Source organism: Hakea prostrata, chromosome 3 (assembly GCF_041222555.1).
Source record: "Hakea prostrata isolate BN-2017 chromosome 3, UWA_Hpros_2, whole genome shotgun sequence".
Taxonomy (NCBI): Eukaryota; Viridiplantae; Streptophyta; class Magnoliopsida; order Proteales; family Proteaceae; genus Hakea; species Hakea prostrata.
The window spans coordinates 5,797,817-5,823,234 of NC_142602.1; the positions used below are offsets into that span (position 1 = coordinate 5,797,817).

The 25,418-nt window shown below is 37.1% G+C and overlaps 1 protein-coding gene and 1 pseudogene across 2 annotated transcripts; both read right to left on the reverse strand.

Moving 5' to 3' along the window:
• Nucleotides 1-1,868: 1,868 nt before the first annotated feature.
• On the reverse strand, nucleotides 1,869-2,698 carry LOC149020333 (transcription factor ILI5-like). Its single transcript, XM_089146910.1, has 2 exons — nucleotides 2,545-2,698; nucleotides 1,869-2,305 (listed from the first exon to the last, which is right to left on the reverse strand). The coding sequence occupies exons 1-2, from the start codon at nucleotides 2,659-2,661 to the stop codon at nucleotides 2,147-2,149; spliced, it is 276 nt and encodes a 91-aa protein (XP_089003036.1). The 5' UTR covers nucleotides 2,662-2,698; the 3' UTR covers nucleotides 1,869-2,146.
• A 10,381-nt stretch (nucleotides 2,699-13,079) lies between these two features.
• LOC149020334 (F-box/kelch-repeat protein SKIP11 pseudogene) lies at nucleotides 13,080-16,294 on the reverse strand (annotated as a pseudogene). Its single transcript, XR_016172186.1, has 3 exons — nucleotides 16,058-16,294; nucleotides 15,500-15,617; nucleotides 13,080-15,319 (listed from the first exon to the last, which is right to left on the reverse strand). The product of XR_016172186.1 is annotated as an F-box/kelch-repeat protein SKIP11 pseudogene (transcript).
• Between the last annotated feature and the right edge of the window lie 9,124 nt (nucleotides 16,295-25,418).

The window sequence follows — 25,418 nt, forward strand, 5'->3', positions numbered from 1 at the left end:
CCTATGTGGTCAGCTACGAAACAAGCAGAGGAAGATGCAGAAAGCAAGCGGTTATCGGCGTTCACTCTGTACAAATCCCCCAAATCGGGCTGGATGGATGATATCGGCGTTGTTCATCATCAAATTTTGAAAATCATAGAAGAAGATTCGTATCTCGGTAAGGATGTGGGAGAGGGATTGAGTGCGAAAGAGAAGCTCGCCGTCTTCAATCTCGCTTCTCAAATGGACAGTTTTATTCTCTCGAGGCCGATCTTGCCTTGTTCTCCTCTCAGCGGCAAGACTACAATCAAATCGCGTCGCTAAGCCAAGGTTCGTTTATTTATTTATTTATTTATTATATTCTACTGTTCTTGATTATATGTTGTTCAAAGTATGAATTGCAGGTGTTATATGTTTATCTACTAACTCTTTATATCTGAATTTTCTTGAATGTTTTTTTTTTGAGCAGGTCAAATATATGGAGATCATAGGCGAAAGGAGAGAGTGTGAGAAGACGTAGATACCTCATTTGGGGTTAAAGTTTGCTTTCCCGTCTTCCTTTCTTCTTCTTGTTCTTCGATTGCGAATGGCAGAAAGTTTTTGTACATATGGTAGTGAGTGAATCGAGCTAGAATGTTTGAAGAAAGCAGAGCAGAGATTTCTCTGATCCCTTTTAATACTCTGCAATGTTTTTCGGTTTTTTTTTTGAAATAATTTATCCCCATAAAAATTCTAAAATGTATGCTGTAGCGGATTCTGCAAATCGGTGCGAGACGGGTGGACAGTCTGGGCTGGGCACCCGTTGGGGGAAAACACAGCCCAGGATCCTCAAGGATCTGCTAAGCCCAGCCTGACAAAAAGCTGGGTTGAAAATTTTCAGCCCAGGCCCAGGCTTGAGTTCATCATTAAGATAATCTTTTAAAGTTAAACCTTATGATAATCACTAATGTTATAAATTCGTAGCACCCATGTGATAAACCAAGAACTCGTCTTCTTTTATGGCTTGTTTGGTTATTTGAATCCAAATATTTCAAAATCTCGAATTTATGAATCAGAGATTTATACCTGTAGAACATCCTTGGATTACTTTTTTGCCTAAACTCGTGAATTAAGTCATTCTTGGATATTAGATGAAATTCATGGATTCCACCGTAAGTATAAAATTGATTATGTTTGCAGATTCACACGGAGTAATTCAATGAAACTCTATGAACTTGGACAGATTTGAGGCTAACCAAACAAGATTTGAAATCTCATTTTATTTCAAATTCTTGGATTTATGTATGATTAATTTATGATATCTTAAAAAGCTGGTGAAGGGGACATTGCGCTTGAATGAGATCTAGTTAGGAAACTGTAAAAAGCATTTCTCCAAAACTGGGGGACCAGGGAAAGAGACTCACGAGCTGTAACATACTAACATATGTCACATATTATGCTTTTATATGTAATTTTTAAAATATTTTAGAATTAGTTAAGCAATCACATAATGTAATCATTAAGTTTTCTTTTCAATTTTAGCCTTCATTTGATATCCCTTCCTTTCCGAGATGATGCTATATACTGTACCTACCACAGCTTATTAAACTATAACATGCAGAGAGCCAGAGAGGGTTATACGAAACCTCCCTTAACAAATCTGTGGATCATCACCAGCCCTGTAGGAGGTGGCCACAGTAAGATAAGATCATCCACAGCACCTTCTGGGCCCTGTTGGTTGGGGAAATGAGTTTATTAGTGATCCACCGTAGATTTTTTTAAATTTGTTTTTAAGAATTGATCACAGCCGACCAATTCTTATGTTAAGCTGAAAACTTTCATTTATAAGTTGCCATGCCTGCATAGCTAGGGACCCAATGTAACATTTTCTTTGAAAATAACTTAAATGATATACTAAATATTGGTACTATGAGACAAACTAAGGCATCAACAATTATATCTCTTCCCGAATATCTAAGAAGAAACTCTAAACTATTTAAATATAAAATTGATAGAACAGTAACATAAAATAATTCAACCTATGGTTTCTGCAATGAACTGTGAACAACTTCCACAACCTACGGTTTCTGCAATGAACTGTGAACAACTTCCACAGGAAATCCCACTAAGACTACTTGGAAGTGAGGGAGAGAGTTTTGGGCTTGGCAGAATACTCATTGATGCTTTACTACCGCTGGATAAGTACACTCAACACTAGTTCTGCTTCAGCACTGTCGATGTCCATAGAAGCCATTAACGCAGAGAGTCTCTCACTGAGTTCCCCCATCTCTCTCTGAAGCTTCCTTATGTAGTTGCATGTTTCCTTCAGAATCTTCGATGCCGATGCCTGAATCCATCATTAGGACGTATAATAATAGATCAGAATGAGCCACAACAAGCTAATTAACAAACACTAGATTTTAAAACTGAAGGTGAGTGTAATTTGTCGACACACAGGATAGAGGCACAAAGCAGGTCATCATCAGCTTCCAAATGACACTAGATGATGTCCTAGTCCTGCTATTTGTGCAGCATTATCCTCAATTGTTCAAGCAAGCAATGGAGAACAATAATATTTTGGCATACCCTGCTAGTTGTGCCGGTCAGTTGGATCTCCGACGCCACGGCTAGTAGTTTGACAGCAAGCTTGTTTATATCATGTACTTCTGTGATTCTTGATTCTCTTGATCTTCTGCTAGACATAGTGAATGTGGTTCTTCAGTGAGCTCTTCTGCAACTCTTTTTCAGGGTCAGGAGTGGAAGATGAGGGGGGAAGGGTCAGGGTTTATATATATATATATATATATATATATAAATAAGGCAATCTTGTTTGGGCCATCAAGGTTGGACCATTAAATCATTTAAGGGCAGAATAATGTAGGCCTTTTTCTCTCAGTGGGCAATATATCTAAAGCCCACCTAAATATAAATATACCTTCAAATAGTTGTATGAAAGTTTTTGAGGGAAGGGCAAGAATTAGTTGTGTAAGTTGAAGTTCAATGCATTTGGCTCTGTTGTTTTTGAGGGAAGGACAAGAATTAGTTGTGTAAGTTGAAGTTCAATGCATTTGGCTCTGTTGAGAAGCGTTATGGTCATAAGATAAGTCCCAATTCCCAAGTGTCATTCTATATTTTTGTTTCTTCTCTTTGAAGTCCTAGCCCTTACCAGAAGATACCTCATCATCATCCACTTGGCTTGTGCTGCTGCTGTTTTCTGAAATCATGTCTGTTTAGTATGCCACTTGTCATGTTCCTGTCCTTTGAATGGCATGCGGCCACGTGTTCAAGTTGTGTTTCTATAGTAAACTGTCATGGCAACATTGAAGTATGGCACCATGGCAGTTTTCTTTTCTTGGGAGCCCGTCCTTGTTTGGATGCAGTGGAATGGAATTCCGGGGGCTGGCACTTGGAGTTGTTAGAATTGGAACTAGGTGCACACCAAAGACAGAATAGTATGAAAAACACATAAACACTAAAAAACAAATGGGTTTTGGACGTATTTACCAAACAACCATGAATCCCAGCACCTAAATTTTGGGAAACAAACAGAGACCTTAAAATAGTTAGAATCCAAATGGCACCACATGCAGAGTGATTACTGTTTATGAACCCGTTACCTTCAAAAGTAGTGACGAAACAGGGACCAAAACCTTTTACAATCTTAGAAAACAGGGATCTGAAAAAGAATAGAAGATTAGCAGTCACTCAATCAAACCCAGCTACATGTTCTTTTTTAATTATATAGGAGAGTTTGAGCCACACTTTCAATCAAGCTAGTTCTCTTTCCATTATAATAATGTTCAGATTTTGCCAACATGGCAGAAGATGCTTCAGAGTATAAGGGATTGGGCTCATCTGAACCTTCATCTTGTGATAAATTCTTCTTGGGTTTCATGCATGTAGCCCTACTAATTCTTTTATGGAAAAATCATACTGAAAAGATTATATGTTAATGAAATGGTTTATTCCCCAATATCAACCATTCATGTTCCATATGTCATGTCAAACATAGATCACTGGGAATGGCCTTCCAGTTATTTGCTCACGAAAGGTTAGCACTTAGCCAAGTCTTTAGGTATATTATATCATGCAATAGGTGTTTGATGAAAGGGCCAAATGACCTTACCCAACACGCACGGCTAGATCCAAAATTGAAAACAGTACATAGCATAGGAAATTTATTAATACTTGGGATCCATTGCTCCTGTAGTCAGGTTGTTTGAACTTTAAAAGAGAGTTGGGTTATGGACAAAAGCGACAATCTTAAGAGTAAAAGAGTTTTTTTTAAATCTATTGTATCACACACATGGAAATTGCTCTATGGTTCTCATGGATTTTATGAGATTCATGTGGATCGCATGTAGGTCAGACTTGAACACAAGGTTTACCATCCTTGCTTGGAGTATGGGTTTGGTTTTTTATGGTGTTTACTTGTACCGTATTCTAATTTGATGCTTCGATGGGTTTTAGGCCAAATTAAGACTTGAAATTTTAGAAAATAATTAAACTATATATATACATTTGAAGATGTTATTTAGTAAAAATAATAGCTTGACATGGCATTTAGACTTTTATATCATTAACATTATACAGTCAAATTTTTATGTTTATTTAACACATTGTTCAAGAATTAGATTGATTCCTTGTAAGTTACCTTTAAACTATAGAACAAACAAATGAAAAATATGTAAGTTTACTTGTGGACATAATGAAGGTAACTTGTCATTTGGGATTTTTATAGATCATCAAATTGAGACAAAATTCAATGATCCATTTTTGCAAGTCTCAAGTCTCACTGACCTGCCAATAATAGTTTATCACTTTATTATTGTATCTTTAAAATATAGATAATTATTTAAAAAGAACATTGAGAAAGGTTTATATTTTATTACTGATGGATTTTTTTTTCTTTTTAATAAATAGTTTAAGATGACTTATACTTGCTCACCGATGTTTATTTCATTCATTCACTTGATTAGGGAAGAGAAATATATCAGTTAGGAAGAAGCACTGGCTATCTCACCTCCCAGCCCAACCTTATATAAATAATTGGCTGATGTAGGTTTTTTTTTTTCAAGCTTGAATTTATGGCTTATAGTATAATTATATTCTTGCGTCTCTCTTGATCTCTTGATCAAACCAAGGGAGGTAAGGATGTCTTACCATAAGTAAGGAAGAAAAAAGACTCTAGCAAGTGCTGATTTAGGCTAACACTTTGTGCAGGGCAAGCACAGGATTAGCAGAGGCTAATGAGGGAATATACACACATAAAGATGGAAAATAAGGGGAAAGCTCAATTTTAATTTCATATGTAAACTCATCCCCAATACAAAAAATGGAAACTTTCACTAAAATTCAGCTACCCAGTTCTGTATTTTCTTTCTTTATCCCTGCCCTTCTTTCATCTTCTTGTTTCTGCACCAAATTCACTAACCAGAGGGGTACAGATAGAGAGAAGAACAAGGTATATAAATATACTACATGAAGAAGTCGGACTGGGAAAGAGTACAGTATTGGGCACTTTGATGGTCGAAATCTTCGAAATCCCAGAACCCATCAGGGAAATCAAACAAAGAGATGGCAGTATTGCTTTCCCCAATATTATTGCTGCCACCAGAATATATTTCTGCACCATGGATGATGTCTTCATCTTTAAAGGTCGTTTGCAATCTCATCTGGTTGGCCTTTGGAATCCCAAGCTCATCATCAGATGCTTCAAGAAGATGTCTTATAATAGTACTCCCTTTCTGTTCTCCTTCCTCTTTGATTACCAGTGGAGACAAGGAGCTGGTGTCTTCAATATTAGCAGTGGTGGTTGGGGGTTCCATAGGACCTGTTTCCAAGGGAGTAGCAGTAGTAGTTTGAGGTAGAGAAGAAGGGTAGTAAGGTTCTGAAGAGGAGAGCTCTTGCTGGAGGGTTGTGATGAGAGAAGAGAGATCATCTTGGTGAGGCTCCTCTTCCTCATCTTCCAGAATAGACAGTAAGTCATGGTATGGTCTTTGGCGCTTCTTTTCTTCTTCCTCTTCTACTTGGGTATCTTCCCTTAAACGTTTCAATGGGTTCTCTGTTTCTGTCATTGTAGATACCAGAGGTAGATGCAGAAACACAGAAAGAGAGAGAGAGTGGGTGGGGAGCTTAAATAATGGAAGGATAAAAAAGTAAGTGTGAGGTGATGATGGTGTTTGTTCTGTATGGAATATGGAGTGGGAAAGAGATGATGCTGGAAGAGAACAGGTGAGAAAGGGTTATATATAGTGGTTGAAGTTGAAGGAGAGACGCAGGTCAAAACCAAAATAACTAAACAAATTCAGAGAGAAAGGGGAGAAAGAAGAGGGGGGAAATTTTCCAATTAAGAAAAGCATTAGTGTGATTGTTAATTAAAAGGAAAAGGAAAAGGAAAGAAGGTGAGAGAGATATGAAGTGTTTTGGAAGGTGAGGGTTGGGGAATGAAGATTACTGGGTTAGGAAAGGGTAGCTAGCACAGGAAGATGTGACGGAAGGTGATAATGGTGAGCACAAGTGGGCTATCTGTTTCAGATGTGGAAATTGAGGTGAGCAGCGAGAAGGAAGGGTGGGTGTTGTTTGTCCAGAATCAAGACTTATGACATGTTTTATGCCTAGAAGGAGATAAGAGATCAACATGGGTTGGCTTCTTAATTTGGTTCCTAATTAATATTATTAATAATAATAATAATAATAATATATTAATTGATGATGACATTGACTGGAACTGGTTTTACATCCAGAGGATGGATATCTGATATCGTGTGGACAATCACAACGCTCAGACTTGATTGGTTAGGTCGCCTTTCCTTCTTTTCTTCTTGCTTCAATTCAATCCTTACCCAGAATTCAATATATATATATTACTAAAAGTCTGAAAAGGTTAGCTCCAGAGATTTAGATTTTCATTTCGTTTCATTTCATTTCAGTTTGGTTTCATATCGCATTTCATGTGATGTGAAGTTGTTGATTACAATAAAAGTAGTGTGAAATTGTGGTGGATGTGTTTCTGTTTCTATGTATGGTTAAAAGGTATCTTGATTTTGATAATTTCTTCCACAACGCTGCTTATCTTTCACATTTTTGTGATGCTTACATTCTAATTCAGCAATTTTCCAACCAAACCGTCAACGACACTTATCAGCCCAAATATCTGATTTAACAGCTGGTTGGCCTACACCCAATCTGATTCAATTATTGATAGAATATGGGCATCGATCCCAGATTAAATTCTACTCTTTCAAAGCAACTTTTCATATATATATATATATATGTGTGTGTGTGAACGAGACCGGCTCTATTGAGGTTCAGATTTGGGGCCGAGACAGAGCAGAACCGGGACCAGGTCTGGGGTGAACCAGACCGGCTCTATTGAGGTTCAGACTCTGGGGCTCCGGTTAGTGAGACGTAAGAAGACTCGCTCCGGTTAGTGAACCAAAGACGAGACAAAATTGACCTTCGGGATGAACAAGGTAAGTTGATTGTAATGTACTTGTCTCGAGACCTAACATTTTGTATATGTTAAGATATCCGTTGAACCTAGTCAGGCGATCAAGTTAGGATTTCTCAACATCAACCTTTACTACTATGCCAGTGTTGGTCATAGACTCATTAGAACGATCATATACCTAAGAGCAACATGTTGTACTTAGAGAAAATCCAAGACATGCTGGACAATCCAACCACCTAGAGAAATCCGGTTCAACTACAAGTCTATAAACATCCCTCACTTACCCCAATATCTAGTAATGCGTATTTAGTCATAGAGCATTTGCTACTATGTCCTTATTCGCGAGACAATATTGTTCTTGAATTTGACTTATTCTTCGAAGATGGTTGACCGACTTCTGAGTTGACCTACACTCACTTTTTCTTTGAAAACAGATTCTCGAGCCAGCCAATGGAATAGTCCACGGTTCATGCGAAGGGATCAAATCTGGTCCCAACAGGGATAAAATGTTTTCCAATTTTGTTTTCTTCTTTTTTTATTCTTTATGAGTTTCAATGTGGACCAGCTTTAATACAGACCAAGACTGATCCGATCAATCGCATACAAATTTCTCGAATCTAATTCACACGTGCGAATGACCTGACTTTTAATTTTAGAAAGGATGTATCATTTATAAAATAAATAAATAAATAAAAAAACACACACACATGTGTGTGCGAGATGACGCAGAAGGTGAGGAGCAGCCAAGACAAACCTGAGTCCTAGATTAGACCACACTTAATTAGAGACTAATTAATGATGGGCTTAAGAGCCTGACTTGGCAAGTTAGCTGAGTTTTAATTAATTAATTAAAGCCAAAAGACGTATTGACCCTTCCATTCCGCTAGGACCGGTGCCTCCCCCTGAAACGGGCACACTAGAGATGGTTGACCCATGGTTTCGTCTCCCTTAATCTTTGAAGGGTTGCTCAATCGGTAATAAAACGTTACTTCTTGGTAAAGAAGTCATTTGTTTGAGGCTACATGTGATATATGTAATATTCCTCGAACCTAATCAACATGTCACCTTACCGGTCGAGACTGGCTTAATCGACAAAGGCCAACTAAATTTGAATGTCCTTGAGGCCCCGTGTGTATAAAATAGTTATCCTCCTTACATAAAAGTTAATTGTCGATTTCTTTGATTAGATTCGATGACAAGATATATACGTGCAAGCTTCTTCATTCATGCTTTCATTGTTGGATGGCTGGATTTTAAGCAAAGTTGTTTAATCATTTGTTTAATTAAATAAAAAAAATTGATTAAAAGTTAGATTAGCACTACAAGCAAGGACGAAAAATATAATGTGGAATAGTAAGTCATTATTTTGAGAAAAAAAGTCTACATAGGACTTGGACAAATGTAGTTGTGAATCTACCTTTTCTTTTGTGTAAATGGAAAAAATGCCTTTGGTGTTGGTGTTTTAGAGGTTTACTTTAATTTATCCGAGAGATCCTTTTTGACTTTATATATTCGAGAAGACATGAAATTCACGCCTACCAACAGTAGAAACAAAGTTTAAGTTTCTTAAGACTCTTTCAAATTAGAATATTGATTGTTCTTATCAAGATGTCTTGATGTTAAACAAGACTAATTGCTATTTAATTAAGACCTAATTGGGTCTAGCTCTACGTGAGACATTACGTCTGATTAAAAAACATTTTTAATATTGATTTGGTTGAAGAATTAATGCATCTAACTATTTAGATATTAGGTGAAAGATAGTGATATATAAATTAGAATGATGATTGAGGTAACGGGTTTCGTGTTAAATAAACCAAAAACCCTAACAAAGTGCATGAAACAACACATGGGTGGGTCTTAGATTTATTTTTGCTTGCCCAAGAACATATGGGCATGTGTGGAGGTCACCAAATTATATGATTTAGGAGTGTAAGCATAACAACTCATGTGGGTATGGGATCCAAAATGGCCTTTCACATGGTGTGTATGTATAGAGTTTCTGAAAGAACAAAAAAACTTCCTTTTAAGTATCTTTGGGTTTGATTTTTGGAGTGATTTGAAATTTCTGTTCTAAGTTTCAACTTCAAAATGATGCATATATGATGTTGGACTTTAAAATCAGAGGACCACAAGTAGTGGGCATTACCAATAATTTCAAATAAGATTCTCATACATTGATGAAGCAGTTTGTGGGGGTGGATGGTATAGCAATGAGCTTTATTGACTCAGATTATTATTCTCTATTGGTTGAATAGCAAATAATTTCAAAGCCCAAAAGAGGTCATCGGATTCATTATGCCTCATGCAACATGGTTTATTTGAAGATCAATGTATGATGCTGACCCCACCAGAAATAAATAAATAAGCAACTCATGCAAAAAAAAAAAATTGAGATATTTTTTAGGCATTTCTTTGTCAATCCCTTTAAATATAGAGATATAATATTACAAAGATACCAAAAATCACTTAAAATTTCAAATTTAATAGAAGTCAATAAAACATGATTGCAGTGTACGAGTTTTATAGTAGGTTATTTTCTTTTTCTTTTTTTTCATTTGATTATATGAATCTTCTTATACAAGAATCAAAATTTCTCATTCTTTCGTATTTTAATTGTGACAATAAAATGATGTGTTTTTTCAACTTGGCCTACTCTATTCAAAATTTGATTGTTGAGTATTTATTTTAGACATCTTTATTTTCTTGTACAGTTGTACTATATAAGCAGGGGCTGAATTATCTGAGGTCCATGCCGCCATAGACTTTCCATTTTCTGAAAAATTTCCCTCCCCACCCAATATTTTGAGAATTTCCCTCTAGTATTCTATCTATGTGTGAAATATATACATCAGCATTTAGCTCCCTTAATTTTTTTAAATTTTTCTCTAGTTCTCTTTCCATCTATGAAATATCAGTATTTGACTCCGTCAATGTTATTCCTAACATGAATGAGATTCCTTATTTTTTTTTTTGTTTGGTAAACCACATTTCATCACGAAACAAAGTAGTATATCCGAGCTACAAAGCCGGGAAATCCAGGTAGTGGAAATCCAGGAGATTCCTTATTTTGCATCTTAGAAAAAGAAGAGCTAGCATTCAAATTAATAAATAAATTTCTTAGGATTTTATGATGGATGAATGCGATCTTTAATTTCCCTCCTCTATTTATGAATGTCCAAATATATTATCTTTTAGTGCAGACTAACGAAACTCGACCCATAGACTGTCGTGACATTTGTCTCATTATTATTGCTTGTTGATTCTACAAATTATTTATTATTGTTGTTGGCAGAGAGGTAGAATTTGCACCCGCATCTTTCCACTAAAGATGAGATTCTTAACCATCCTACTAACCCTCATATATGCCATCTTTCTTTGAAGGTATCAAATTATTTTACACCCATGATGGAGGAAGAATCTCTTGACCATTGAGACCATTAACTATTTGTCTGCATGGATTTGTACCAATGGTCTCCATAGATTAATGAACGTTGATTGTGCTAGCGTGGCCTTAATATCCTGAAATGGAAATATAAAATTCTCCCCTCTCCCCACCAGAAAGTGTGCTAGTGTGTTGGCTCAAAAGCCAAACTGAAGCATCTTGCACCAGAGGAAGAATGGTTCCATTGTCAGGGGCTCATGAGTGGGCCAATCACAGAGTACGAAAATGGTGGTTAATTTGTTTCTGCTAAAGCTCCAGCAATAGAAACCATCAAATTTGGGATTTGGGTTTTGGGTTTTGGATCTACTGAAGACTGAGTATATATAATTTTCCTTTTCCTTTTCCTTTTTCTCATGTGCTTATTAAATGGTCGGCCTCTAAGTCTGTATCCTCCTCCTCCTCGTACGCTATGATCAAGGCATTGGTGGAAGATGAAATGAAATCAAAACAAAAAAGAAGAGAGAATAGCAAAATGGAATCCCACAAAGACAAAGCCCCTAGCTAGCTAGATGTGATCATTGGAGAGTTAGGAATCGAATAATTACTTGATTTGAAGTCTCTCCACCGTTCATGTCAACTTCTGTGTCCACTTTAAGAGTTAGATTCTTAAAAATGGTTCTGTTTAATTCTTGTCTTGGCTAGCTCTAGCATAAGAGTACGTACTACCGTGTGTGAACTCACCACTCATTCACTATTCCTCACTCACCATTCATGAACAGGAAGGAGTGACTTCAAATTCATTGGAGGAAAAGATGATCAGTGGTCCAAAAGGTTATATAAAGCCATACCCACCTAGGAAAGGCCGGATATTAATGCATGGAATATCATACAAGTATTAATATTCCTTGTTATCGATATCTCGATGGTCTCTGTGTCACTGTGTCACTGTGTCACTGTGTGTGTGAGAATTGAGATCAATGGTGGCATCAAAGCATACCATGCAAAGAGGAAAGAAAATCCCCAGTAGTCAAGTTGAGATTTTAATGCACAGCACCACAGAAAAGCGAACTGGATATTTGGCACTTTATTCTGTTTTATATATATGTGTCACTGCTAGCTAGCTAGCTCTTAATTTACACTAATAATCACACGTCAAGGATATATATTGGTTTTACAAAGTCTTTAAGGATTGATTGGTTTCACAAAGTCATGGCCCCCACAAAGGCCAGGGGGAGAGAGACCCTACCAAACCCCAGCAATGCAACAGCGAAGACCGAAACGAAGACGGACAACACGGAAAGCCCGGCAGAGCCAGACGGCCAGCAGGCAAGGGCAAGACGGGAGCCCAGGGCGCAACACCAGGAGGCGGCCGCCCCCCACGACAGGACAGGAGCAGGGGGGGGGGGAGGGGTGGATGGTTTCGGGCTGGCGCGGACGGCGTGGTGTGTGTGCCATCACAGATTTGTGGGGTTGAGGAACACAGGTGAGGGACTGACTGAGGGTTGAGCTACTTGACTTCTAACTTCTAATCATGTTGACGACGAGTACAGGAATAGAAAAATGTCCTGGAAATGGACTGTCCACATGGATCAATGCAATGGAATGGTACAAGAACAGCTAGGACCCATAAGCCGTAAGAAATCGGCTGGTACACACAGGCACAGCAGTCACGTAGGTCCCATTCCCATCGATTTTGAACCCAATGAACCGGTTGGTCAGATGTAAGAATCATCAAAACCGGACCAGACTTTACCCTCACTTGTTACTATACTAGCAAGTCCCACCCGCCATTCACTTATACTGAAGAGAAGGATTCAATGTTTTGTATAAACCAATAATAAATACAGAGAGCAATTAGTTTGTTGAAGGGAAGGGAGCCACGAGCCACCGACAAACAAGTGAACTGAGAGAGTGAAAAAGCAAGAAGCTGAAGAAGCTCTCCTCCTCAGGAATGAAACAGAAAGGTTAACAAGAGCAACCAGCAATGGCGTCATAATTCACAGAGTGGATGGATGGATGGATGGATGATTCCAAGGTTGACTCCCTCGAGTTTACCGGGGAGTCAAAAGAGTCCCAAGCAAGCAAGTACTGAACCCAATTTCGCATCATGAGTTCCCCAACTCAAATTCTCTGTTTTCTCAACTTTATTGTTCAAGTTTTTAGAGAATTAACTACTTACTACTGTGGTCCTATGATCATAGAAGTTGGAGCCATTTTCTCAAGCTTTGCAATTCTGTTTACTCGAGGAGGAAGGGAAAGAAAACAAAGGAACAGTAAAAGTAGCCAAACCAGATGGTCCCCCAAGAATTGGTGATCTGGATATCTTCTTCCATATTAGCCGCCCACCACCATATGCCATATGCCATATGCCATATGCCATATGCAGTCGGTCATTTAGAAGATACGGATACTATGAGATTAATGAACTTCTTTTATCTCTGTAATGCTCAACAAACATAAATATTATCTTTCATCAGGACTTCTGGGGAGTTGTCTTTTCCCCAGAATCTCTTTTATCTTTCATAAAAGGGAGAACTAATAAAGTTTCCCAGCATTTCCACACACCCGAAAATGTACTGGCATTCTTGACAACCTACCTACCTATCAGTGTATCTGTGTATGTGTATAGGATCTTTTCATTAAATAGGTGGAAGTGAACTAAGAATAAAAATAGAAGGCTAATTTGAAGAAAAAGGTCAAGAACTCCTTGCAGGAAAACCATTCTATGAATCTCTAGTAAAAAACCTGAAATTTCCCAGGGAAGAAAAAAGGAAAAAAAAATCAGAGGAAAACAGAGCAGCAGCAGAAGGCTAGAAGCAGAAGCAGCAGAGAATTCCCTTTGGAGACCACCAGCCTTGAACTTGAGCATCCCATCCCATCTTCCACAGATAGAAATAGAATGTGGGAATAGTTGGTCTTAACTGTTAACCCAAGACATTAGCCATTAGCCATTAGCCATTAGCCATTAGCCATTAGCAACCCATGACAGCACAGTTATAAACAAAGTTGGGTGAATGCTTGCTGGCGAGTAAGTCCCACTGAGGTGGGCCCTCACTGGGTGACCATGAATTGAGCTCAACTATCCCACCGGCCAAGGCTCTTGGCCCACCAATAACAATAAGCTGGCTACCACATGCCCTAAATGCAAGCCCCCAGCCATTCATTGAAACTGCTCTCTCAGGCAATCTCCCGACGGTGACCCACGAGTTACTCTCCTTTATGTATTTCTTCACTTCGTTCTCTGCACAATCAGCTGCGTACAGTTCATTCTGTACAACTGCAACCAGAGGAGGTGCAGTTCCTCCATTTGCCCCGTTCTGTATGGGATACATGTTTGGGATTTCACGCCAACTTCTACTCTTCAGATCGTATTCTTCTCCGCTCGACAGTGCCTCTGACTCGTCGCTTATTCCTCCAATTACATAGAATTTCCCATCCATGAAAACCCCAGAACACATTCTTCTAGCCCTCTTCATGCTTGGGAGAGTTTCCCAAGTTCCAGTCTCCGAATTATAAAGCTCTGCCGAACTCAACACTTTTCCCTGCGATTCAGAACCTCCAGCCAGAATCGCAATCTCCCCAAGGCTTGCAGACCCAAACAAACACCTGGGCGCGTTCATCTTCAGGCCGGTAGACCATGAATTTGTTAATATACTGTATCTGTAAATGACTTGAGACGTTACCTCCTTTCCGAATACAAGAAGCTCAGTACCCACAGCCAGGGATTCCTTGTCAGCGCACATGAAACACTCATTTGCAGGCATCCTTGGTAAATGCATCCATCGACGACGAATGGGATCAAATGCCTCCCATTCGAGTAGGTGACAAGAGAAGTAAACCCAGTGCTCGATCACGCCCTTCATTCTCCTTAGCTTGTAAAGCTCACCAGTTCGAATCAGATGACGGAAACTCTGATTCAGTGAGGCCAGTGAACCATAATCAGACCTTGAACAACGAAGGAGACAATGAATCGAGATGTCCCGGCCAATGGGTTGTATAAGGGAATCCGAATCTGATTCATCCCCTCCATTATGTCGCCTGCTACCAGATTGATCTTCACCAGGGTATGAGAGAGCATTGAAATTGTCTGCAAGAGAGCCGGAGATATCATGGAGGTTTTTCGACATTACCTCTCTTTGACGCATGTCAGAGGAGCAGGATGAGGAGCCGTTCTCTGAGATGTCCTGGCAAATGGGCTCCGCGAAGGAATTTAAATACGATTGATCCCCACGACAGTGGTTAGAATCGAATTGGTCCGCAGAGACAGAGGGCTGATGGGCCGAATTTTGAGACGACTTTGATAACTTTCTCTGCCGAGGTTGTTCTTCGTCTTCGCCTTCTAAATGACGCTTGCCATTAGAGACCTCGATGAGACGGCAAGGCATGAAAACCCAGTTACTACTCTCTTGCTCACAGGAACTAGAAAAGCCCCTCGAAATCAAACAAGAACGATCCTCCAACATATCTCCGGAATTCAACCGGGGAAAGCGGCAGAATTTCAACTCCGACCAGCAAAAATGCCTCTTTTTTTGTTTTTTCCCGCACCAAAACCAAATTAAACGAATCAGTCAAGAATAGAACCCTAACGCTTGAGTTACAGTTACATCCGGAATATATATAAACAATAAATAGAAACAAAAATAACCAATTTCGGATAGGAAATATGCGATCTTTCAAGTAGCCGAAGATCAAGAAGCCCTAACTGTACATCGATTTCCAGAATTGAAGGAAACGGAGGGAGAAATCCAATGGAGAAACTTCACAAAAAAGATTCAATCTTTACACCCTTCCCATCCTTCATCGATCCGAATCCAAGAGCACCTATTCAGATAAAGGTTAACAAAAAGAAAACAATACATATATAAGTACCTGATTTACAGGTTAATGGCGCAACAAATTCATCAAGCAGACAAAAGCAAAACGAAAAAGCCCGGAACAGACAAAGAAACCACTAAACTACGAGGAAAAGTCTCCCAGTCATTAGCAGAAGGCTAAGAGAAATCTCGGTTATCCGGGGAAGATCCTGTAATCAAAAATAAAAATAAAAATTCTCTGGTTGAAAAGCAAAAGCTCCATTTTTGGATTGGTAATTAGCCAGTTCTCTAATGCATTTATGGAGAGAAATGGAGATCTCAAGCCACTAAGAAAGAAAGCAGGGAGGGAGGGAGGGAGGAAAGAAAGAAAGAAAAAAAAAAAAAAAGAAGAAGACGGATGTAAAGAAGTAGAAGGTTTGGGGTTTGGGGATTGGAAGAAGAGAGTACCTGAGTTGACAGACAGAAGAAATTTGATTATGATGATGATGATATCGCACTCACTCCCTCATCTCTGTTTCTTCCTGTTCGTGCTTTTGTCGTTCATCCGATTCCCTCTGCAACACACCCGAAACCTGAGAACCTACACAGGTTGGGCCTTCAGATGCTACCCTACTTGGGCCTCTTTATATCTTTCTTATTCCACCTCTTCTCTTTCTCTCTCTCTCTCTCTATCTATCTATGAGTTTCCCACCCACAGAGAGAGAGAGAGAGAGAGAGAGACACACACACACACACACAGCTCAGTCTAGTCTGCGCTCTCTCTCTCTCGCTCGCTCGCTTCTTTGGGTTTGTTCAAAGAGAGGAAGTGGGGCCCAGTAAGGCCCAATGGGGGTTCGCCTGCAGTCGCAGTTTCAGGTCACGGTCGGCGGGTCGACCTCGAAACTGCTAACTGAAGTTTCGGCACGTGTCAAAGTGGAAACGGCCCCTTTAATGAGAAAAGTGAGGTCTCCGTTTTCCTCACGCCTCCCTCCCTTCCTCCGTTACTCTACACTGTCAACTCCTCCGTTGGGTGGGGCCGTGGGGGTGGGGTGGGGCTATGAGAGAGAAAGACACAAACGCGACCGAGCTATGGGCCGAGCGACCTAACCGAGTCAAAGTCAATTTTTGCGATTTTGAAACGTTATATCAGAAGGGTTTCAATTCATTGATTTGATTCGTGACAATACGGTTCCGACAGTCTATACGGAAGGCTTTAATTGTTCGTCCCGGTTCGATCTGTAGTTCGAGGTTGAACCCAACCTGGTTCAACAATAGCCAGGTGGCATCAATGATTATTGTGAATATCGATCTGAGCAGTGAGCAGTTGCAAATTGCAATTTCTCAGGTGCTGTGTCAAGTGTCATGTCTTGCAGGAATATTCTTATTCTCTGGTCCTGATTTTTTGCTTATTTTTTTCCAATATATATATATTTTTAAATATAATGACGAATAAACGACATCACGGTGAACCTTCGACATATAACAGGGAAAATTTTCAGCAAATAGTGACAATTAAAAATTAAAAATTAAAATCAAGATTTCTTGGCCCTACTTAATTTGTGACTAATAAAATCTGCATGGTATTGGTAGGTTAGGTGCTAATTGATAAGACTGCCTTAAAGGGATTGGATGGCAGATATATAGGCCGGTTTGTATTCAATAATTTCAAGCTGGAGTTGAAGCTTTAATTTGTAATTAAATTCATTGCCCTTTTTATGGCTAACTAAAATTCTCCTTCCCTCCTTATGACTCACTAATTCTCCTTCCCACCAAGACTCGATATTAGGTAGTTTTTACTTTTTATAACCTCAACATTTAGTTTCATGGACTAATAATATTAGGCCAAATTACTCGTATCGACAAATTTAGTTGTGAGATGTTCTTTATTTACTAACAAATGATAGGATCGGATCATATGGAATGAATAATTATAGTACGTAAAGGAAGACAATAAATTTGGATGAAAATCATGAATATTTTAACTTAGAGGCTTAGCCGTTAGGGAATAATGGATGCAAAACCATGAACAGAGAAAACATAAGCAAAGCACACAAGGGAAATTTAACATGGTTCAGCAAAATCATGCCTACGTCCATCAGAGAGAAAAATAGTTTCACTATTTCCAGGAAACCTCACACTACTCTCATACCCACAAAGTGCTACCCTTTGTTTGTTCCTCCATCCTTATCAGATGGGTACCCCAATCCCCTACAGGGATTGATTCCCCAATCTCTTACAGAAATTGATGTTTATAGATTATCCCACATAGACTATTTATAGAAAAACATATAATCCTAATCCCAATGTAATTACAAGTTTAACTCAGTAATAGTAATTGACTCAAACCCTGTTTCAATTATAAATACAACAAAAACCATAATTATATGGGCCCACATAATACAAGACACCCAAACCTAACAGTAGCAAACTAACAATGATGTAATCTCATAATGAATCCTCAAATGCGACTTTATTAATGGTCCAATCCCTTGCATTGAAATGTTGAAAACTGGTTGAGCCAATTGGTTTGAAATAGCAACTTTGGTAGAAAGATTTGTTGGCGACTACCGCGTGAGATACAGGGAAAGCCCACAAAAAGGAACGTTTCAAACCTGGAATCAAATCAATTGATAGAATGCCAAGTTAGAAACGTAACAAAAAGGTTGCAATAATGGAAACTCTTCTTCAAAAATGGTGATATGACTACCACGAAATTCCCTTTTCCACTACCAATTACCATTACAAGGAATAGAGATAGACAAGGACACCATGTTTTTGAGTTTTCAGGCTAAATACTGTTATAGTTCAAGTTTCCAGTTTATATTTTAAAAACGCACTGCACGCCCAAGATGAGATCCAACTTTAGTTTCAAATTTCTCCAAAAAAATCAGATCAATTCAAAATTTCGTTCACATTGTTTGTGTTATTATAATATCTTAAACCTTAGATTCGACCCCAAAACCAGAAAACTAGTCAACCATGTTGGGCTCATGCTTTTTCATCCTTCCACCACCTCAGCTCATAGCTCACATTAATAGACGGGTCAAACCTTGGTTTCTATTGCACCACAAGTTCAAGTTGCTTTAGTGATAAAGATCAAACACTTTTTAGTGAAAATAAAATCTGCTAAGCCTTTAGATACTTGGGACTTGATTTGCAAAACAGTGTTAGATGTGGTTCGACTGTGGGATCGGGGGCCACCTCTGAAACCTAAATTAGTAATGGAACTGATCACAAAGCCCTGATGTGCTGCAGAGTTGGAATTTAATATAGAATGGAAGGAAATGATTCAGGTATCGTTATTGTACCTCATTCTTTTGTTTATATAGATTTTACTTTTGATTTCCGACCGTTGAATTCGTTTGAGCTTCATTCTGATGGTCGTTCGATTTTATGGTTTTACTCTTTTTTCGGAGATGAAGGTAGTTAGTTACCTTTCTTGGCATGATCCTTCACTTTGCATTAGTGGTAGTTAGTAGTTATGACTCAATTACATATCTCAAAATTTTCGGTACCACGTTTATCTCAATAATCACAAAGTTCCTTTACCATTACATAACTAATAGGTCCGACCATCCGACCGGTACTAAGAAGGATTCCCCTATTTTCGACCGAAGCCTTTGATCCGACCGTGGTTAAACCCAGCTCGATACTAATTTATCCTCATCACATACATAATCAAAAATAGGTAATATAGTGAGTTATGATCAAAGACCGACAACATGCATAGGATCCTTTATGATGAACCAATGGGTGCCTTTTTTTTTACAGTATTAATCAGAGCCGTGGCATGTGCCATGCTGGTGTGCTGCTTTGTGAAAAGGGGATCAAAATTTATACCCATTTATGGAATAGGAATGCAATTAAAGCAAAAACTATTATTCCATCACAGAACCAACAAAGAGCCAAAAAAGGAGAAGCAGAAAAAGTTGTTTTTAATCTCTGTTAACGATGTTTATATATTTTTTTTGGCAGACATGAAAAGGATTTTATTTTACTTTCCATTCATAGATTAAAACGGTGAAAACCCAAGTTAGTCAATATGAATTATGCTCTTCTATCCAAAGTAAGTGGTTTTAACTTTATCATAATTGCTATTAAAACGTGATTCATAAAAAACACACAAGTGTGACTGCTAAGGTAAAAAAAAAATTGGTCAATTTTTACGGTATTTGAACTTTCAGGTCGGTGAATTAGATTCTAAGAATGATGGGGTGACTATCTTATACAATGAATCAGATTTTCTTTGTATAAATATGTAATGAAGAACATTAATTGATTCTATGTAACTTTACACTTGTACATAGGTCCTAGGATTTAAAACACACTGCCGACTTAACATTTGGTTTTGAAAAGGTCAAAAAGTTTAACTATCAGGATGAAACGACCAAATTAATGGTCAAAAATTACAAAAGCAATAGTAGAAGAAGCATTCTCATGTTGATCCCACTATTTGCTTTTAGACTTTTGAGATTAAGATAAGTTATAATATATTTGTTGAAATCTTAGAACAAAAAATGACTAAACCTAACTCCTTGTATTTTGGACATTCCGCGCTTAGAATGATCACAGAAGATAATATGGCTGACACTGTAACACGTATGACATTGTTGAAATCTGATTTTGTACTAATTATTAATGTTTCTTTCTATATATGCTTGACAACATTTTTACTTCATTAGAATTATAATATTTTTATGAAAAAATTGTTCAGTTGGTAATAAACAGCATGGGTACCATGGGTCCTGTGATATATATATATATATAATGGTCCCACCTTCAAATATAAAGATATTAATTTCGAGAAAAATATCTAAATAATATTTCATCTCATCATCTTTTTTTTTCATCTCATCATCTGAATCGTTGAAAAAGTTAAAAGACATTTTTTACCCCCAAAAAAATGAATGAAAGACATTTGCTTGGTAATGTGAACCACGTGTCGTTGCACGTGAGGCCCCACTCAAATTCGAGTTTCTGATCCAAAAAGCCACTACGCTTTTCCAATATCTTTCCTATCCCGGTAAGCGGTAACTCTCTCATTTTTCAAAAAAATTATATTTTATTATTAACGAAAAATAAAATAAAAAAGGGAAGAATGTTCGTTCGTTCGTTCCCTCGTGGGCCCTCATGGGCACGTGGCAGTTTTATCGTGCAATGACATGAATACCCCTTTTAATATCGATCCAACGAATTTCATGTTTCCGTGATTCGCGAGGTTCCGTAATAATATATTACTGAGAGGAGTCATATCATATCACATATCACACTCCAACGCCACCGTGGACCGAGTCAAACTAAGACAATCAGTAAAAAATTTATTTTTAATTTTTTTTTAATCGTTTCCTTGGATTCATCAATGATTAAGTTGGGTAATTAGGCAAATCAGCGTGCAACAAAACCTGATTAGACTCTTAAGAGTTAAGACAAAGATGAGGTAATCAAATTAATGTTGTTGACTAAGAGATGCAGAGTTAATTGAAACCAACTAATTACGTACACATCAGCAGTCTAATCCATGCTAACCCTAACCTAATCTCTTGTTCATCACGTTAGAATCAAGACTTGTAAAAAGACTAGATATGCATGGTCAAATCAGCCGACATATATAGGAATATTGATTCAATTTTCTTTTTCGCTTTTTAGAGGAAACTTTGTTATCTAGCTTTTGTCCATCGATCATGTTTAAATGCTCACTTAATTGGATTATTATGTTTTTCAAATTACAATACAAGTATTCTAGAGATGGCAACAAAATGACAAACAAGGTGAATTGAGGCGTATTTATATCGATCACTACTCTGTAGTACACGAGTAAGGTAGAGTGGTGTTTGCTGGTCATTACCTTTGTATGTAGAGACTCTAGAGAGGTGTGGGTTGGAAATGTCCCAAGAACCCATGGGCCATCCCATCTGCGTGCGTGTGCATGGTGTACAGTCAGATCCCCGAATACCCGGTACTTACCTCTTTTCTAGCACACATCCAATTAGGGGCAATTAATATTTATGCATTAACATCATTATCAGTTATCAACTTCTGTGGGCTAAAGTAAGTAAGGTAACTTAAATTACACTGCATACATTGGAAAGCGAGGATTCTTTAGATTGAATGTCTTAAAAATACAAATTCATAATAAAAATAAAAACTTGAGAGAGTGAGAGAGGTTTTAAATACTTTTTTAAAATTAAACTTAAATAAATATTGATACTATATTATCTTAAAAACAAAATTCAACAGCCTCAATCCTTATGACTAGTACACCCAAGTGGTCTATATTAATTAATTCTCCCACCAATAATAAATAGATTTTATTAATTTATTTGTTATTATTGTTAGTGAGAGGGGACCCTTTTACTCTCTCCCTTCACCACTTTTTTTCTATATTTCTCTTGTTATTTTAATAAATAATATATAAATATAAATAAAAGAATATCAATGTTTTTAGTAAGAAGAAGTTTTTCTTCAAAAGGAAATGTGGTCCATGACTAGACGCTAATGTGGAAAATGACTACATAAATTTTTATTTACAATTAAACTAATACCAACAAAATAAAAACAAGATTCTTAACCCAATTTTTATGCTTATCACAATTTGACTTATACACCAGAATGTTTATTTTATTTATTTTCGTTTAACTCAAATATGCTTTGGTTGAGTTAGATTAATTTCTATAGTCATCCAGCTCTTTTTGAGACTTTTATTTATGAGTTGCATGCTATTTTTTTATGTGATTATAGATATTTTCCCTTGGATAAGGATGTTAGGAAGATCACATTTAATATGTCAGTATATTTGTTCTTTCGAAAAAAAATAAAAAATAAATAAATAACCTTCTTCACAACATTAAATATTAATACATTTTCATACAAGTCATTCTTTGAAACCAACTATTAAGGATATATACTTAGCATATAGAAGTAATATCGTGAGACATAGTTTTATCATTTGTAGCCGTTAAAAGCTGTATACTAGTGAGCATTTAAGGGTCGCAATGAATGATGACGTATTTGCTTGTTACAAATATATATACACTAATAGTGCATCCTTATTTTAATAAGTATGGTTAAGAGGAAAAAAAAATATTGAAACTAAGCAAAGGATAGAGTGGGGGCAAGAGCTAGGGACCAATTTCTCTAGGAGTGTAGACCTAATAGAGTTTCGAGACATCAATGGTGGTCCCTTTTAATTGTTTAAAAAACAAACACTACACTTCTGATTCAAGTCTTTTGATTTCAACAATTGGTCTTGAGTTCCACTTAATCCAATGCCTTCAACTGCCCCCATGCACCCTTAAATTAGGGAAGCTATTTCCCCATCTCTACCTTTTTTTTTATTCTTTTTAATAGTAAACCACCCCTTAATCATAAATAATATAAACTAATCATATCAAGATATTTTATACCAGATTGAAAAATCATACAATATCAAGATTCAATGCATTCTCTTATTACATGTTCTTGCATTCTATTGTGGCCTCTTAGCAATTGTTTGAATAAAGCAACAATTTTTCCATTAAGTAATATGATAGGAAAGCTTGACAAATTTGAATTGACATGAAAATCTACATTCAATAAGATCAACTGGAAGAATAGGAATTCTTTTCCTTTTGTGAGGTTCACACTGATATTTTTCTCTCATATGTCAAGATGTGGTCCTCGTTAATGTAGTATTTTACATTGATATTGTTGAAACCTCTGACTTTTAAGGTTGGTATATAAGTTTTTATTTATTTATTTCGTTTTAATAAGAAGATAAATATATAGTTTAAATCATTGAAAATGAGTCCAAATGGACCCTATTTTGGTAAATATGTTACGTAAGCCTGATTTTTTTTTGCTTTGGGTTTATGGAATTTGGACCACCCCGGTCAAGAAGGTAATGAGAATTTGGTCAATTTAAAAATAAAAACAAAAACCCATAAAACCCATTTATTTTCATGATAACCAAAGTGAGGAATGATTCCTTTGTTCCAAACGCTTTTAGAGAGCATCATTTCTCAGACTCTCAAGGGATGTATCTGAAGAAGCTTTTCTTCTACCTTTTCTTTACAAATATGTTACCGGTAAGAGAGAAAGTATCCTTTTTTTCTGGTTACTGTGTTCTGTGCAGGAATAGCTGCTTATTTTTAATTTTTGTAAATTGTTTCTGTTTTGATGGTTAAATTAAATGATGAGAAATGCAAGGATTTAAGGAAAATCTGATATGTATAATGTGGACATTGCATGTGCAAACATGATCTTGTATCTTATTCAAGTAAGAGAAATAATTAAAAATAATGAAAAAGAATAATTTGAAAAGAAAGTAATGAGAAAAGCCAAACTTGAATCTTCAAAACCAAGGCTAAGTACTCCACCACCCAAGCACAAAAAAAGGGATTCTGATTTCTGGCGTGCACTAATCTTTCTTAAACACTAAACTATTATTTATAATTAAATCCTCAACAGTGAGAGTGAGAGAGATGCTTAATTTTGGTTAATTGACCAATAGGGACCAATTGCGCGTCAATCTCTCTTATCTAAAGACGTGTGGTCATGTGGAGCATTATTGGAGGATGGGAAAGTAGTTCCTCCTTCACTAACGGTTAACTCACTTAATTCATTTTTAACTACAAATCTATATAGATTAGAAACCCTAATTCTTAAAAATGGAATTAATCTTCAAATTGTATATTTTTTGGTAAATATTGGGAAGGTTGATAATTAATTGTAGAATGTTAATTGATTTGCATCCAAGTTTATTAGCTACATAATAGTGATACGGCCTATGCAAGATCCACTAGAAAATTCTGACTTTGATTCAGGTTGTCAGTATTTAAAAATGGGTTCCACTCAAAAGTACATCTAGGAATAATTTTTCTCTTCACCGCTATATGATTTCTTCTCTTTTCTTTATCTTAAGCTTGACTTACATGATCCAAGAGCCAAAAGACAATTGTATGTTTTGAATGGAGACACGTATATATGAGATTGAGATTGAGATTGTTTGGTTGTCAATGGTGTTCACTGTTGACTTGTGAAGGAGACAAGGAAGAGTACACAGTGCAATGAAGTCATAGAATGGCAACTCACCATCACCACCACCACCTGATAATATTGACAAAATGTAGAAGAGATTGTATGCTAGCTAGCTTTGCGTAATGTAACTGTTAACTACTGTTCAATAGTGCACTTCTCAGTTTCTTGTTAGTCATCCAAAACTGGAAATGAAAGCGAAATGATGAAGCTCCATTTTCCTAACCCAGCGTATCTATCTACCCATTTTAGCATTCATGGATGCTTTCCAGCCATAAGTTTTGAACAAATCTACTCCCAGTTGATAAAAGTGGAAAAAGCCTACCAAGAAAGAGAAAGGAATAGATGAGCTTCATAGAGTAGATGCGTTGTTTTCAAAATCGGAATCAACCGATCTGCAGTTAGATCATCTAAGTAGTGTAACTGAGTCGATCGAGATGATTCAACCAAATTCGGATTAATGTTGGGTTTATTCTGAGACAATTGGAATAATTAGAGTGCAAGAAATATCAAAACCCGTATCTGGTTCTAAGTTTTTAAATTATGCTTACATGAAAAGGTTTCATTTGATTTATCAATGATCATGGAAACTTTATCAAAGAAGGACAAAAAGCAAGCTTCTTCTCCTTCTCCTTACTAAGAGATCCAGAAGAATTAAAGGGGATTGGGTGAGTACGTACAGAGTACTGAGTGGGGTAACTCGATCATAACCTGAGTCAGGCAGCAAAATAAACAGTGAGCGATTGAGCGACTCAGAAAATTAGAATATAAGGAAAAGCAGATGTGAAAGAAAGAAGTGATGAGTGAAGGTGATTGG

Excerpts from the sequence above, each read along its gene's own strand:
- LOC149020333 (XM_089146910.1), bottom strand. The coding sequence starts at position 2,661 with ATGTCTAGCAGAAGATCAAGAGAATCAAGAATCACAGAAGTACATGAT. Across the intron at positions 2,306-2,544 it reads TGACCGGCACAACTAGCAGG|GCATCGGCATCGAAGATTCT; the intron begins GTATGCCAAAAT and ends TGATGGATTCAG.